We start from the raw sequence: 18,336 nt of genomic DNA, 5'->3' as shown, positions 1-18,336 counted from the left end.
TGTAATGCTTTAAATGAATAGCAACATGTTTTATCCCCACCCTGCCAAACTCTCACCCTCTGAAACATTTTACCATCCCTTAGCCAGCATGTTTTGAATGTTGATGTTAATCAGTAAATAATGTACTTTCTTTTAGGAATTTGTCAGGGAACATCTTTTCAACCCTTCCTACTGGCCTATTTGTTAAACTTACAGCACTACGAGTCTTGTGAGTACATATATTTTATACAGAATATTTGATTACTGGGGATCAATTCTATAAATTATTATGTATCAATTCTGTCAACATAAACTTAATGTACTTGTTCATATTGTTCCAGGTATTTTTGAACAGTTATTGATATATACAAACCTACAGAGGCTAAGTAGCAAAGGTGCTGCCATAGCCTCCGTGTTTTATTATATAGAAACAAAAATAAGTGCTGCTTATTTGCCATGTACACAGAGTACCTGTAATAGCAATGGGGCTCTTCGGTAAAAACAGCCCAGATGGTTTCTTGACTGGACATGAAAGGACTTGTGCTTGTATAATTTTGGGACTCCATCAGACATCCTTGCTTTAATATTTCATAATAAGCTAGTGATTGCACTGCTGTGTGCACAAGTTCTGCAATGGGATTGAACGATATAATTACAAGTACACAAAGAAAATATTCTCCCTTCTGAAAGCCCCAACATCCACTGAAATGGATGGCGTAAAGAAGTAAACTCAGAATCTATATGATACTCGTTGATTGCCTTGAGGGCTTGGTGGTGGGTGTGTAAAAGCCTACTAAACTATAACTGCATTGGGCATGTCAGTGTTCAGATTATTTATCACATGTAAACATACAGTAAAAACCCTAGGTACCGCAGATGCTGGAAATCAAAAGCAATACACACAATGTGCTGGCGGAGCTCAGCAGGTCAAGTAGCATCCATAGATGGGAATAACTAGTCGATGTTTTGGGCAGAGAACCTTCATTACATCTGGAAAGGGAAGGGGGAAGAAATCAAAATAAGAAGGTGGGGGAGGGGACGAAGAAATACAAGGTGGCAGGTGATCGGTGTAACCGGGAGAGAGGAAGGGAGTGAAATAAAGAGCTGGGAAGTTCATTGGTGAAAGAGAAAGGGCTGAAGAAGGGTTGGGGAATCTGATAGGAGAGGACAGAAGACCATGGAAGAAAGAGAAGGGGAAGGAGCACCAGAGGGGGGTGATAGGCAGATAAGAAGAGGAGTGAGAGGGAAACAAGAATGAGGAATGGTGAAGGAGAGGAGTGGAGTCAATTATCTGAAGTTCAAGAAATCGATGTTCATGCCATCAGGTTGGAGGCTACCCAGATGGAACATAATGTGTTGCTTCTCCAACCTGAGTGTGGCCTCATTGTAGCACTAGAGGACCCCATGGACTGACATGCTGGAATGGGAACGGGAAGTAGAACTGAAATGGGTAGCCACTGGGAAATCCCGTTTTCTTGTGCTGGATGGAGCGAAGGTTTGACGAAGCAGTCTCCCAGTCAACATCAGGTCTCACCTACAGTTGCATGCAGAAGTTTGGGCACCCCGGTCAAAATTTCTGTTACTGTAATTAGCTGAGCGAGTAAAAGATGACCTGATTTCCAAAAGGCATGAAGTTAAAGATGACACATTTCTTTAATATTTTAAGCAAGATTACTTTTTTTTTCCATCTTTTACCATTTCAAAATAACAAAAAAGGAAAAGGGCCCGAAGCAAAAGTTTGGGCACCCTGCATGGTCAGTAACACCCCCTTTGGCAAGTATCACAGCTTGTAAACGCTTTCTGTAGCCAGCTAAGAGTCTTTCAATTCTTGTTTGGGGGATTTTCTCCCATTTTTCCCTGCAAAAGGCTTCTATTTCTGTGAGATTCTTGAGCCGTTTTGCATGCACTGCTCTTTTGAGGTTGAGCCACAGATTTTTGATAATGTTTAGGTCGGGGGACTGTGAGGACCATGGTAAAACCTTCAGCTTGTGCCTCTTGAGGTAGTCCATTGTGGATTTTGAGGTGTGTTTAGGATCATTATCCTGTTGTAGAAGCCATTCTCCTTTCATCTTCAGCTTTTTTACAGACGGTGTGATGTTTGCTTCCAGAATTTGCTGGTATTAAAATGAATTAGTTCTTCCCTCTACCAGTGAAATGTTCCCTGTGCTACTGGCTGCAACACAAGCCCAAAGCATCCACCCCAATGCTTAACAGTAGGAGAGGTGTTCTTTTCTTGAAATTCTGCACCCTTTTTTCTCCAAACATACCTTTGCTTATTGTAGCCAAAAAGTTCTATTTTAACTTCATCAGTCCACAGGACTTGTTTCCAAAATGCATCAGGCTTGTTTAGATGTTCCTTTGCAAACTTCTGACACTGAATTTTGTGGTGAGGACGCAGGAAGGGTTTTCTTCTGATGACTCTTCCATGAAGGTCATATTTGTGCAGGTGTCACTGCACAGTAGAACAGTGCACCACCACTCCAGAGTCTGCTAAGTCTTCCTGAAGGTCTTTTGCAGTCAAATAGGGGTTTTGATTTAGCTTTCTAGCAATGCTACGAGCAGTTCTCTTGGAAAGTTTTCTTGGTCTTCCAGACCTCAACTTGACCTCTACTGTTCCTGTTAACTGCCATTTCTTAATTACATTACGAACTGAGGAAACAGCTACCTGAAAACGCTTTGCTATCTTCTTATAGCCGCCTTCTGCTTTGTGGGCATCATTTATTTTAATTTTCAGAGTGCTAGGCAGCTGCTTAAAGAAGCCCATGCTGCTGATTGTTGGGACAATGTTTGAGGAGTCAGGGTATTTATAAAGCTTTGAAATTTGCATCACCTGGCCTTTCCTAAAGATCACTGTGAATAAGCCATAGCCCTAACAAGCTAATTAAGGTCTGAGACCCTGGTAGAAGTTATCTGAGAGCTCAAATCTTTTGGGGTGCCCAAACTTTTGCATGATGCTCCTTTCCTTTTTTCCCCTCTAAAATTGTACAAAACAAAAATAATACACTAATCTTGCTTAAAATGTTGAAAAGAATGTTTCATCTTTAACTTTATGACTTTTAGTGATCAGTTCATCTTCTACTCACTTAATTATACACAGTAACAGAAATTTTGACCAGGGGTGCCCAAACTTTTGCATGCCACTGTATGTACAGGAAGTGACCCCTGCAGCACTGGATAAAGTAGATGACCCCAGCAGACTCACAGGTGACTTTTAGCCTCACTTGGAATGACTGTTTGGGCCCAGAATGGTAATGAGGGAGGAGGTGTAGAGGAAGATGTGGGACTTGTTCCACTTGCAAGGATAAGTACCAGGAGGGAGGTCAGTGGGAGGAGCAAGTGGACAAGGGAGTTGTGTAGGTAGTGAGCCTAGTGGAAAGCAGAAAATGGTGGAGGGGAGGGGTGGAAAGGTGTGCTTAGTGGTGGGGTCCCGTTGGAGATAGTGGAAGTTATGGAGAATTACGTGCTGGACGTGGAGGTTTTTGGGGTGGTAGATGAGGACGAGGAACCCTATCCCTGGTGTGCCAGCGAGAATGGGGTAAGGGCAGCCATGCACAAAATGGAGGACATGCTGCAGGTGAGGGCAGCGTTAATGGTGTTGAAAGGGAATCCCCTTTCTTTGAAGAAGGAAGACATCTCATTTGTTCTGGACTGAACAACCTCATCCTGAGAACAGATGCAGTGGAGATGGAGGAACTGAGAAAAGGGAATGGCATTTTTACAAGTGGCAGGTTGGGAAGAGCTATCGTCAAGATAGCTGTGAGAGTCAGTAACTGGTTCAGTAGTCTGTCTCCAATAAGGTCTGTCCTTTACGCTAACATCCAATACAACCTCAGGACATGCTGGGGACAGCCCACAATTGTCGCCACATGTTCTGGTGTCAATGTAGCGTAAAACACAAAATAATCTGCACATGCTGGGGTCAAAGCAACACTCACAACACGCTGGAGGAATTCAGCAGGTCGGGCAGCATCCGTGGAAAAGATCGGTCGACGTTTCGGGCCGGAACCCTGACCGATCTTTTCCACGGATGCTGCCCGACCTGCTGAGTTCCTCCAACGTGTTGTGAGTGTTGCATCAACATAGCATGCCTACATTGTTCCACAGAACAAAACAAGCAACAGCAAAACAAGCTGCTTTCCTCCCTCCCACCACTCACACACACAGGCTGGCCTCCAAGCACAGGACAGGCTGTGTCCAGGGCTCCAACTTCCAGTAGGCTCAGGCTCAGGCTCTATGCCTGTGTACAGTTGTACAGAAGAACAGAATGGTTTGAAGGTCAGACATCAATGCATTCCATAAGGGCTGAGGAACTGAATCCACTTAGTATTTAGCCCCTTAGCTGTATGCAAGCCATACGCAGTAGGCGCATCCTGCACACCCCCATTTACTTAAGTGCAGGCACATATCTGTAGTGTAAGCACTTGAGGATGTTTTGCTAAAAATATAAATCAATTTTGTTTAGTGTATTCTTTTATATGTGTTATTTTTAGTTAATTATAAAAGTATTTGCATATTCAATCATTTTCTATGATTGCACATGATTAATATTTGTAAATTACATTTTCTGCTTTCAAAGAAGAATTAAAAAGCAAAATACTGATTGTGCTGTCAACACAAGATATTGGATTGTATCAATGTTAATCTATGAAACCAACAAGCCAATGATGTCATCTATGAGTAATTAAAAAGTTCTTATTAAGAAGGACAAGGACAGAAGATGCACAGGAATACTATCTCCAACAGATCTCCCCTAATTAATGATCCCATCCTAACTTAGAGATGCACTTGCGCCCTTCTTATCACTGAGGCAATATCCTGCAATGTCCTGTTTAACCAGCTGCAGTGATTCATAAAACAACAAACTGTTACCTTCTCAAAAATCATCAGAAATAAATAGCAATGATGGCTAAGTCAGCAGTAATTGCTTCCCACCAATTAAATAATTCAAAATGCCAATTTTGATTGTAATCAATCTCATTACTGGTGGTGAATTTGTGGAATTTGTTAGCACAGGCAGCTGTGAAGGCCAGGTCATTGGATGTATTTAAGGCAGAGATTGATAGGTTCTTGATTGGATACGGCATCAAGGGTTATGGGGAGAAGGCTGAGGGAATGGGGTTGAGGCCAGGGGAAAAAAGGATCAGCCATGATTGAGTGGTGGAGCAGACTCGAAGGGCCAAATGGCTTAATTTTGCTCCTATGTCTTATGATTTTATTATTAAAGATACGAGGACAGATCAATACAGATTATCCTGGAAATTAGTGATTATGACACGGAGGGAGTTCAGTTGTTCCATTAGATCTTTTTGGCTCCCTGCAAAGCAATCCCAACAATCTTTTCTCTCAACCCTACAAATTATTCTATCTCAGCTGGGTATGGCAACGGCACTGATAACTGCACAGTTGTGGGCACAGCTCATCACATTACAGAAACCAAACTGTCCTCAACAGACTTTCTCTGCACTTCTCGTTGCCTCAGTAAAGCAGCCATCATCAAAAAATCCTCTTCCAACCCTCCATCGGACAGCAGATACAAAAACCCTGAATACACAGACCAGCAGGCTCAAGGACAGCTTCCATCTCACTGTCATAAGCTTATTGAATGATTCCTAGTTTGTTAAGGTGGACCCTTGACTTCACAATCTACCTTATCATGCCCTTGCATCTTATTGTCTATCTGCACTGCACTTTCTCTGTCACACTTTATTTTGCATTCTCTTATTGTTTTACCCTGTACTACCTCAAAGCACAGTTTAATGAATTGATCTGCATGGAGAGTATGCAAGGAAGGCTGTTCACTGTAGCTCAGTACATATAACAATAATAAACCAATCTATCGAATTATCTTTACCAGCTAATTACTGAGGTTGTGTAGGCAGTGACATAATACAACTAACACTTCCACTGCAATGCACTGGAAAAGTAGCGAATTTTTCCCATTTTTCCTGAGGTTCTCATTTAAAATACTGTAAGTCTCAGAATACATGCAGGAATGATGTAAAGTATTGGAAACCGAAAGATTAGGGTATCTAGTTTTAATAAAGAAAAACATTGGTATGATATCATGCCAGTTTTCACTCAAGGGATTAGATGCATTCACACTAAGCCAAATACATTTGTTTTGCTAGAAGGCCTAACTTTGATTGCTGCCTTAAGGCTGATTTATACTTGTGCCTACTAGCTTACGCCGTAGCCTACGCAAGTGGACTACGCTGTTGTGAGCATTTATACTTGTGCATTGGTGTGTCTGCATCGCTCTGCAGTTCATCGCCAAAACGCTAGTTGGCAGTGGGCGTTTCTGTGCCACTGTTGAGTATCTTCGTGTTGAAACTCAACACGAAGAAACTCAAACTTCAAACAATGGCGACTGAAACTGAATGAGGGTGAATTTTCTGTATGTACAGTGTAGTATTACTTAACAGAATCGAGAATTTTGAGCAAAAATCGATTTGTCGAAAAAAATCAGCACGTCACAAATGCACACACACCTGCCCGTGCAAGGCTTCATGGCCATGGTAGTCTTTCTCGGGGTAAACAAGTTTAAAGCGAGCGTCCTTTTTCGTAAAAGCGAAAATCCTCTTTCGGTTAACGAAAACAGGTACTAATGTAGGTCTTTCGTAAAAGCGAAATGTGTCCTCCGTAATCTCAGAGGTCTGTAAAGCGTTATGGAAAGCATTGCAGCCAGAGTTCCTTCCCTGCCCTTCAGTCGCCCAATGGGAAGCTATTGCAGCGTAGGAGGAAATGCGATGCTACCAAGCAGACCAATCACAGTTGTTTCGGTCTGCGTTGCCGCGATGCGTAGTTACATTTTGGGAGAGGTGCATGTTAGGCTACGGAATAGGGTTTGCATAAAGTACTGTGTAAGGTTCGCGGCTACGCCGTACCTACGGTGTCCATTTGACGCACAAGTATAAATCAGCCTTTACTCTACCCAGCTCTTTATGAATAGCATTTAAAATACTTAAACTGTTGGAATTCATACATGTGCATTTTCAGTTTAAGAAAATAATTAAAATGATACGATTAAGACTGTTTGTAATTCCAATTCAGAACTTATCTGGAATGACCACAACTAGTCTAGACTGTAATTGTTACATGGCCTGAAACAAGATTCTATACTTTGTCCTGTTCATGAACCTTATCGTATAAAGTACAGCAATGGTATGAGACTGTTGGTGCCATCAAGGCTTCTGTACTGCATTTCCAAGAAGTCTTTTTTTTTGCTTTTAATTAAATATTTCAAAACAGATATAATTGATGTAACAGATAATAACAGATATAAACAGAGTGATTTTACTTAATTTGCCATTTCTTGTTGGAATTACGAAACACCAAGTGGGTTTAATATTTAAACTGGGTGGCATAGTTCTCTGGTGCTTCAGTAATAGTTACTTTGTGTGTGAAAGAAAGAAAAGGAAAAGGGAAAAGCAATTTTTCTTTGATTGTTTGTGGAACCTTGCTGTCTACTTCTCAACTGCTGTGTTTGCGTCTGCTTCAGAAGTAATTTAAAGCATTTGAGGGGTCTTGATTACACTTTTCTATTGTATTTTTCTTTAACTTTTTTTTAATCAAGTTTAATTTCATTGCCAAATTGGTCAGGCAAGAATCTGATGTTATTATGGTTAAGGGATCAGTGTACTGCTTAAAATTATTGTAATTGAATGTGAAATGAATACTAACATTTCTGAAGGTTATGTTAGTTTTATTGGTAAAGTTACTCGAGCATGTTTGTAATATACCCAGTCTGCAGAGTGTCTGCAATTGGGAGTCGATTCATTTGCAAGTAAACACACACAAGCTCACATTAACTCCGTGTAACAAGTCTGGTCTATTCCTCATTTCAGTTCGGTAATTTGACGTTTAAAATATTTTTGTAAATGGCAACTGATTGGATTCCAGAGTTCAGAGTTCAACTCGGGTGCTGCTCTGCAATGAGTGCCTGGCTGTCCTCGCCATGGAATGTGTGGGTTTTCCCTGGATGCTCCGGTTTCCTCCCACAGTCCAAAGATGTAACGAGCAGGTTAATTGGTCATTGTAAATTGTCCCATGATTAGTTTAGGATTAATTGGGGTTGTAGGTTTTCTGGGGTGATGTGTCTGAAAGAGCCTACACCACACTGTGTTGTGAAATAAATAAATAAAATCCCAAAGGTCACAACACTCTGAAAGAGGAAATTCTTCCTCATTCCATAAAGTACAGAACTAATGACTGTACTTTATTACTCCCACTGGTTCAAGCTTCCTGCACAAGGGAAATGCCTATCAAGCCCCTTCAAAACCTTCTACTTTTCAGTAAAGTCACTTTTCATTCTCATAAACTTCAGTAAGTGTATGTCCAACCTACTCAATCTTTTGTCAAGATGACAAGAACCTAGCTGCTGGGCATTCTCCTAATCACCGCCTTATTTAAAGAGGTGTAAGTAATGCAAATATACACCTCCAAGGATGGAGAACAAAACTGCAGTGCTGTGGGTGTGGTCTTACCTTTGCCCTGGAAGAATAATGATAACTTGCAAAAATTAAGTGACTGAAAGTTAGAGGCCAGATAGTATCATTTACTGAAATATTGTATTGAGTGTAGTCTTAATGTGCATATTTTAATTTTAGAGTGTGCCATGTATCTACTCAGAAGTAATATGGCCAAACATTAAAATTAACTCAATTTCTTGCAGGCACTTTAGTACCGAATCTCTAATGTGTGACTGCAACCTCAGATGGGTCTTACAGTGGGCCAAAAACTTTTCAGTTCGCATAGCAGATGACACTTCGTGCGTCTACCCAACACCATTACGCGGAAGACCATTCAGAACTTTGAAAGAGAACGAGCTTACGTGTGGTAAGTGCAAAATTCACCAAAAGACTGTCATGGTTGTGAGGATAATGATAGATTAGAGCAGGAGTTTCCAACCTGGGGCCACGGACCCCTCAGTCAATGGTAGGAGTCCACGGCATAAAAAAGGTTGGGAACTCCTGGATTGGCACCATCGAATCACACAGTCATTTGGTGCAGAAAAGGACCCTTCCTTCCATGCCAACTGTTAAACACTCATAATAATCCTACACTAATCTGATTTTTAATTTAATCTGTCCCCATTGCCATTAACTCTTCCCAGATTTTACTGTTGCCCTACAAACTAGGAGCAGTTTACAGTGGCCAGTGAACCCACAATCCACACCTTAACTGGGATGTGTTTAGGAGCTGGAGGAAACATGTTTGGCCACAGACAGTAAGTGGAAACTCTGCACAGACAGCACCGGAGGTGAGAGTTATACTCAGGTGGCTGGAACTTGAGACAGCAGCCCTGCTGTGTGTACCCGCCAGTAGCTGTAGATGCTGTTCGTATTCAGAGTAATGGCTTGTCAGTTCTTTGAGTCATTTACTTATGGGCGCAAAGATCACTGTTTTGTAGATATGATTGTTAAGAAAATATCTGTTAAGGTACTTTGAAATTTGGCTGAAATGTTACCCAATACTGTCAGACTTCAAGCAGAGATTAATGTATATTGAAGCCCATGTTTTGCTTAGAAAACTTAGTGAATGTGTACCCTTTCTTGATCATAATGGAGGTGGAAGAAATTAGACTGAAAGATGGCAAAATGAATTGTTTTTGGGATTGCCGGAATAAATCAATTACTTGTCTTGACCTTGAGGTTAATTGAAGCCAATATCCTGCAGCCTGAATCATCTGTATCCCTCTCTCTTTGACCAGGAAGAAATTAATTAAGATATTAAAAAACCTACAGATTTTTTTCAAGAGATTCACTACCACCTTTCCCAGTGGTTCTATCATTGAGCATTCTGAATGGCAGCCCAAGAAATGCGTATCTTCTTGAAAATCTACACAACAGCTGAATTTCTATATATGTGGCACAATTGAAACCTGCTAAGAGAAAATATTAAATATTCTGGAACCTTTATAAGCTTCCCCTTTCATAGTCCTCTTAGGTATCCTTTCCGTGTATGCTGGCTGCCAAAAAGGGATTCAGTCTCAAATGCTTCCCAAGAAAGTCTGTCTTTTTATACCTTGAACTTGCTACTTTTTTATTCACAGATCTTTGCTTTCTTTTCTCATTAATTATTAGAACGTGTCTAGGACTAATGAATTGGTTACTCATTGCCATAGTACAGGAATTATTAATGAGCTGTAGCTTATGGTACACTTTATTTTTAGTACCTCATCATGTTAATGCAGTTGCATGTTGCATTCTTATCCACACTGACAAAACTGATATTTGCAGAGAAGTGATATATTAAGCTACAACTTCTGGTATTGGAGAAAAAGGATATTTAATATATAAAATCATGTATTTCAACAAAGTCAACAAGGGCAATATATTTTATTGCACAAGTATGTTTGATGTTTTTCTCTGCTAAGATATTACATTCACTAAGTTGAGTAGAATATCGTACAAAATGCATTAACGGAAACTGTTCTGTGTGTTGGCAAAGCACAATTCAAAGCAACTCTCAGATCTGATTTTAACCTGGAAATTTAAAACTAGGATAGGGACCTACTCTTTTATGGGACCTACTCTTTTACATCCCCTTGCCTCTTCATAACTTGTAATTATAACCTGCAGGTAAGTACAAACTGGAGTTCAGTCTGATCCTTCAAATACGCATGGACTCCCAATTTTGTAATCAGTGCCAGATGGCAAGCAGAATTCCATACACAGAGACTGCCCAATAGATAACTTGGGTTTCCAAGGTAGACTAAAGATGGCATGACAGATTTAAATTCTCCCTTGTCTCATGGTATGCAGAGTTTGGCTGGTTGCCAGCTACCTTGGCCATTGCCTGCACATTTCTCTCCAGGAGGTGAAATCTGATTTAAGAAGAGAATGCCTTGTGGCACAAAATTTACAGTTTCCAAAGGTTGTCTTTCATTCGTGAAGTGCAAGTGATTTGTGTTTGGAAGCAGTAGTTCTCCGTGAAAGAAACCAAAAGAATGCAAAACAGATGTAGATTTGTTCAGATGTAAGCCAAAGGCATGACACTCACTTTGGGGTTTGATGTTGTACATCTGTGATTAAATGCCTTTTGGGTAAGTACAAAGCCCAGTTGGCAATTGTTCACTACATCAGCATTTTGAATACTTTGACATTAGGATAGGACAGGTGGAAACTTTAAACACTGTAACTATTTTGTGTACCTCAGACAGATAAATCATAAAGCAAAGAGTAATTAAATGTTTTAGTTTTGCAAGTGTCAATGCAACTTATCTAATAATTTAAATTGACTTGCTATCCCTCACTATTTGTTTATGGAGATCAGATCCTGCAGAAATCTTTATCAAACAATGGTGTGACTGCAATCAAAATTGGAAGTGTCAGATTAATTTGACATGAATAAATTAAAACCCAAAGCTGAATAGTTGATTGCATGTAATTCACTAGTACATATTGTGTAATATGAATCCTCCTGTTTGGCTGTATTCTAGCAGAGTACAATTTTACGAGATGCAAGATATCATGCCTGGGACCACAGAACAGATTAAAAAAGCATATTTTGCAGAATTTCTGTTGCATTAAAACCAAATGCTGACCGTTTCACAGAGAGTTAATCAATTCCAGTTCATTAAGCTGCTTGCAGAATGAAGAAAGGTTTCCTGAAGTAAGTTTGTGTATCCTGCATTGCATTAGAAAGAATTACATGAATGTTTCCATTGGTACAATTTGGGCATACAGGAGCCAGGAATGACATTGTGAAATATTTTACTTTTCCTGAGGAGATTGTACTGTTTCCCATGACCAATAACATATTCTACCGAAGTTTGCTTCTTACCTGTTCTCAGTGTTGCTGCAAAACTTAACAAAGCATGGAGATCTTTCTTCAGGTTGCTAAACAGGATACCAAGAACATTTGTCTCAAAATAGCCAAATGAAATAAAGGAATTCTGAACTATTTTCTTTCTTATTAAGAAAAGTGTTATTGTATAATGTGGTAACATGTTGCTGCTATTCTAGTGTATAATCTGCAAGAAAATGTATCTCAGTGACATGAGAATAAGTACGTTGACAATAAATGTACTTTAAACTTTGAACCCAACTGTTGCTCATGACCTCCACAATCTCACTCATTCAATGCTGCTTAATAATAAAAGCACAGAATCATACAGCCCATGAGAGTATAGCTATCCAATTAAGCTACTTCCTTGTTCTATAATTGTTCTCCCCTTGAGATATTTACTTAATTCTCCTTTGAATGTTACAATTAAATTAGCACATCTTTTCAGTTAGTGCGTTGCTAGGTACAATATTTTATTTTAATGGAGTTTTTTTTTAAAACGCAGATCCTAGAAATCTCAATATTCAGCAAGTGAGACACCAGTCTGTGGAGAGACAGAGTTAACATTTAAAGTCAGCAGAAGTGGAGAAAGGCTAGGGTGGAGATAGCAAAGAGAATGTCTGTGAAAGGGTGGAACCAAAATTGCGTAACAGGATAGGGTTCCATGGAGACAAATTGTGAAGATCATCCAGTCCTTGGATTGCTGGGAGCAATTGGAAAGTGAGAAGACCAACAAAAATGTGAAATGCAGGACAAGCCTAGCAGGTCAGCTATGCCCACAGAGAGCGAAAACTCAAATGGTGGGTTCAAATACAGAGCAGACAAGTGACCTAAATTTGTAGAATTCAATATTAAGTCTGGAGGGCTGTAATGTTCTCACATTTAACAACCTCTCCATCAAATCCACCCACTAACCTGCTGAGTATTTCCAGTGCTTTCTATCTGAGTTCTCTAGGGTCTGCATTTTATTTTAATTCCATTAAAATACAGCAGCCAGCCATTAACTCAGCCTTGGTTGGGCTCCGTTCTCTGTGTTTGCAAATACAACAAGGAAAGAGTTCTCCCAATCCTCAACTCCCATATCATCAGCCACCATATTTCCACAGAATGAACCGTCTTGACCCATCTCCAATGTGAGACCTTGTTAGATGCCTCTGAAACTCAATGTAGGCAACATCCACTGCCTTGCCTTCATCAGCTTTCCTGGTAACTTCCTCGAAAAACTCTATAAATTGATTGGACATAACTTACCACACACAAAGTCATGTTGACTATCCCTAATCAGTCCTTGTCTATCCAAATACTTGTATATCTGGTTCCTTAGAATACCTTCGAAGAACTTTCCCACTACTGATGTCCACTCAACAGCCTGTAATTTCCTGGCTTAATATTAGAGATTTTCTTAAACAACAGAACAACATTAGCTACTCTCCAATCCTCTGGCACTTCACCCGTGACTAAATATGTCACAGCGAGGAAGCTGAATAGGCTAAAGGTCGATAAATCTCCTGGACCAGATGGAATGCACCCTCGTGTTCTGAAGGAAGTAGCTGTGGAGATTGCGGAAGCATTAGCGATGATCTTTCAAAAGTCGATAGATTCTGGCATGGTTCCGGAGGACTGGAAGATTGCAAATGTCACTCCGCTATTTAAGAAGGGGGCAAGGAAGCAGAAAGGAAATTATAGACCTGTTAGCTACAAATTTGTTCCTCTAAATCATGCTCTCTGTTCTGGCGCTTTGGTTCCCATCCCCTTGCAACTCTCATTTAACCCCCCACCCCCCCAAAGTGTAGCACTATCAAACCTTCCCGCTAGGATATTTGTCCCGCTCCAGTTCAGGTGCAAAACATCTCTTCTGTACAGATTCCGCCTTCCCTAGAAGAGAACCCAGTAATCAAAAAATCTAAAGCCTTCGTCCCTGCACCAACTCCTTAGCTATGTGTTGAACTGTATAGATAACTGCTTTTCAAAACTGGGCTCAGTTCTTATGGGAAACTCTGAGATTTCAGTTTGCCACTTCAATTCTCCATCTCAGTACCATTCTGATCTACCTTTTCTGCTGCCCACATTGTTATAATAAGACCAAATGTAAGCCTGAGGAAGAGAAACTCTTCTTCCATCTGGATATCTTGCTGCCTTCCAGATGATACTGAATTCTATAACTTCAGGTAATTTGCTTTCTCTGTTTGTATCAGAAATAACCAATTCAACATTATCTATTTATGACCCTGGCCCAGTCTTTCTCCCTTAACCTTACCTGTAGTTCATATCCCACAGACCTGCATTTTACAAATTTTTATGCTCCTTTGTTCATATTCTGCCCCCATGAGCCCAGCAGTAGGATGACTACCTTAAGTTATCCATTTAGCTAACCTGGCCTCACACTGTCACGAGTTTTTCTTTTGTCTTATCCATTGCACCCTCTTCTCTGCAACTTAAAGCTGTTTTTTTTTCTTTCTGATGAACTTTGATCTCAAACATTCACTCTGTTTCTCCTTCCACTGAGGTTGTTTGATAAACTGAACTTTTCCATCATTTTCTGCTTTTATTATTAGGGGAAGTTGGTTATGAGCAATTGTTAAATTCAGGACTTACAATGTGCCAATTCAGAGGTGAGACCACAAGACCATAAGAAATAGGAGCAGAATAAGGCCCTTTGGCCCATCGAGTCTGCTCTGTCTTTTCATCATGGTTGGCACCCCAATCTCCTGCCTTTTCCCCATAACCCTTCAGGCCCAGACTAAACAAGAACCTTTCAACCTCTACCGTAAATATACCAAATGACTTGGCCTCCATAGCCACCTGTGGCAATGAATTCCACAGATACACCACGCTCTGGCTAAAGAAGTTCCCCCTCACCATTCTAAATGGACATCCCTCTATTCTGAGGCCTTAGACTCTGCCACAATAGGAGAAATATTCCCTGCATCCGCTCCATCAGGGCCTTTCAACAGTTGATAGGTTTCAATGAGATTGCCCCTCGTTCTTCTGAATTTCTGTGAGTCCAGGCCAGAGCCGTAAACACTCCTCATATGACAAGATTTTCAATAGTGTATTGTTCCTCAAGTTTGCTGGGATTCATTGGAGGAGCTTATAGACAGAAGCATCAGAATGGGAGCAACATAAAGAATTAAAGTGAAAGGAGACTGGCATTTCAAGTTTGCCCTTGCTGTCTGAAGGGACATGCTTTGCAAAAGAGAAATACGTTAACAATTCTGTACAACATTGATCTCTTCTGTACTTTAAAGAGGTCATCTTGAGTTTCTCCATTCTCCTCACTTCACCCCTTGCAAAATTCCTGTAAATCTCTCCAGGGATAGAATATCCTTTCAAAAATGTTGTATACATAGTTGAATACTGTTCTCCAGTTGGGGCCTTACTACTGATTAAAAATGTTTAGCGTAATTTCTTGCTTATTTACACTATGAATGCAGCCAAGAATACTATATAATTGTGCCAACTTCACTCACCACCTTCAAAGATTTATGTGAACATGTCCTTTGTATCCCTTTTCCTGCAGCCTTGAACTTCTTTCATGTAGTTCCTATTGCCTCTCCTCATATTTCTTATCAAGACATAACACTTCACAGTTCAGTAAATAATTTCCTTTTGCAAGTGCCTGCCAATTTCACCAGGATAATATGTTCTCCAGAGGTCTATCCCATTGTCATCACTTTTCTGTGACAGTTACATGCTGAGAACTTGTGACCGGATCATGCTAATTTGGTTACCTCAGTTAGAAAAGGTACCCAGGTCTCCACATTCTTGCAGTTACTGGATCAAGTCATGTGATCTTGGAGTCCTGTTGCACAATCCAGATGGCACTTAGAGATATGTGCCTTAGTATGCAGGTCCCACCCTAGAGAGATCTTGAATCCCCTAAAAATATGATTGGGGTGGGGTCCTATTTGCTGTCAATGTTAACACTAATGTAAATTATTTTGAATATTTCTGCTATTTAGAGACAGTTAAAATCATTGCAATTGAAATAAATAAAAAATCTGATGAATTTAAATTAAATTACTTAAAAGCACACACAAGCATATAAGAAGAACAAAAATGTTAAACAGAATTTAAGGAAAGGTAAATTACCTTCTCCAAAGCATTTGCTCCAATGACCTCTGCTAGGTATGGGATTCTTAGCCAGGCTGAATAGTGATCTCCCCAGTGCAGTGCTGAGAAATCCCAAGAAGGCCGTTCTGACACCTCACCCATATGATGTCCAGTGGTGGAGCTAACTATTAGATCTATGATAGAGCCCTGTACTTCCATATTTCACAGCTTGTGCACAGAATTACTGCATGCCCAGCATGATTTGGATTAATTTCTGGTGTGCCCACCTGTAGGTTGTTAATGTATATCAGAAATTGCTCAGGTCCAGTACAACCCTGTGGGGAAAACTTACCTAAATAACACCCATTCTTTACTAATTTTATCAGTTGGTTGTATTCATTCTATCACTGCAAGTCTAACTACTTTGCTTTGAAATTACTAACAAGTATTTTTTGACACTTACTAACATTTAGAAGGTGTGCATGCAAATTTTGGAGAAGGATGTACTGTGGTTGGAGGGAGTTATTTTAGCAAAGCTGAAAAATCATTCTTTCAGGATAACATAACAAAAATAAAACCTGTATTAGAATACCAGCTTCAAGAATTTCATCAAACAAAGATATATGTACTGTATCTTTATACAAGCAAATAAAGAATGGGGAAGATACCAAAATGAATCGTTGCTTAAGGTTTCATTCTGTCTTGCTGCTTTGACTACGATCAGTACTCCACCTGATACCTTTTATTAGAATTTGGTCCAGTGCGAATGATTGAAATTACCCATGCCTTACATTTGAAAGTTTAGTGCAACTAAGTAACACTATAAATATTCCCAAATTTTGTACACTGATAAAGCTTTTAATTCTTAACTAACTTCAGCTTGCTCATAATTGGATGACCCAACAATGCTATTACCTCCAACCTCTCCCCACCCCTTCCTATTTTGTCATAACGGGTTGATCACACCGGTCTGAAATTTCATAGAACATATTACAGCATAGTACAGGTCCTATAGACCACAATATTGTGTCAACTCTTTAACTTACTCCAAGATCAATCTAACCCTTCCCACACACATAGTCCACCATTTTCCATTCAACCATGTGTCTGTCCCTAATGTACTTGCCTCTAAGATACGGGGCATTCCACTTTGCAAATTGTTCAGGCTTGTCCTAAAATCACCTATTAGTAATATGGAGATCACAAAAATAATTGATGCCAACTCCACCCTTTGTGATTGCTCCTTTCACACCCAGGTTATTCTGATGAAAGTCATGCTTGTTAACCCAATTCAACCTTGTTATTCATTTTCACAGAGAAAATGTTTTAATAAGGAGGAGCTCTGATTTTGTCAGCATCTTGTAAAGTTTTTTCTCTGTTGTAATTCCAGACATGTGGAAAATGTAGATAATGTAAATTATGTCCTTGGGTTAAACTTGTTTGTGAAAGAAAATGACTTTCCCCACAGCTTTTTTCAGCTTGCAGCATTTCTTTTTATCAGTGTTGTTTTAGAAAAGGCCCTGGTCCTTCCAAGCATAGACGGTTGGATCTTGGTCAATTTTAGTCCATGCCTGCCAATCTAGAATTAAATACAGGGCTTCCTAAAGGTACTAGTTTCATCACTTTCATACTGTTCTCATTCTAACACTGACCTTTCATGAATGGATGGGTTCAACAGTCCTGGGCCTTCTGACCTAAAAGTTAAGTAGCAAGATGTTCCCTCGGTGGTGATTAGACATAAGCTGTAGAATTACTGGCATCTAAGGATAGTAAGGGATAAAACTGGTCCTCTTGAAGATCAGAGTGGTCGGCTATGTATGGAACCAAAAGAAATGGGGGAGATCTTAAATGGGTTTTTTGCGTCTGTATTTACTAAGGAAACTGGCGTGGAGTCAGTGGAAATAAGGCAAACAAGTAGTGAGGTCATGGAACCTATACAGATTGAAGAGGAGGAGGTGCTTGCTATCTTGAGGCAAATCAGAGTAGATAAATCCCTAGGACCTGACAGGGTATTCCCTCAGACATTGAAGGAGACTAGTGTTGAAACTGCAGGGGCCCTGGCAGATAAATTTAAAATGTCGGTATCTATGGCTGAGGTGCCAGAGGATTCGGGGATAGTTCATGTTGTTCCATTGTTTAAAAGGCTCTAAAAGTAATCCAGGAAATTATAGGCTGGTAAGTTTGACGTTGGTAGTAGGTAAATTATTGGAAGGAGTACTAAGAGACAGGATCTACAAGTATTTGGATAGACAGGGACTGATTAGGGAGGTTCAACATGGCTTTGTGCATGGTAGGTCATGTTTAACTAATCTATTAGAGTTTTTCGAGGAGGTTACTAGGAAAGTAGATGAAGGGAAGGCAGTAGATGTTGTCTATATGGATTTCAGTAAGGCCTTTGACAAGGTCCCGCATGGGAGGTTAGTTACGATGATTCACTCGCTAGGTATACATGGAGAGGTAGTAAATTGGATTAGACATTGGTTCGATGGAAGAAGCCAGAGAGTAGTAGTGGAGGAT

At 40.1% G+C, this 18,336-nt stretch overlaps 1 protein-coding gene across 2 annotated transcripts in view; it reads left to right on the top strand.

The window, feature by feature from the left end:
- Positions 1-18,336, top strand: part of LOC140185754 (adhesion G protein-coupled receptor A1) — a 550,512-nt gene that overhangs the window by 221,536 nt on the left and 310,640 nt on the right. For both annotated transcript variants that reach the window (XM_072239373.1, XM_072239372.1), the window contains exons 5-6: positions 137-208; positions 8,651-8,814. In XM_072239373.1, the coding sequence (XP_072095474.1) occupies positions 137-208; positions 8,651-8,814 (236 nt within the window). The remainder of the gene's footprint in view (positions 1-136; positions 209-8,650; positions 8,815-18,336) is intronic.

Source organism: Mobula birostris, chromosome 21 (genome assembly GCF_030028105.1).
Source record: "Mobula birostris isolate sMobBir1 chromosome 21, sMobBir1.hap1, whole genome shotgun sequence".
Classification (NCBI taxonomy): domain Eukaryota; kingdom Metazoa; phylum Chordata; class Chondrichthyes; order Myliobatiformes; family Myliobatidae; genus Mobula; species Mobula birostris.
This window is presented reverse-complemented; position numbering and strand designations above follow the sequence as displayed.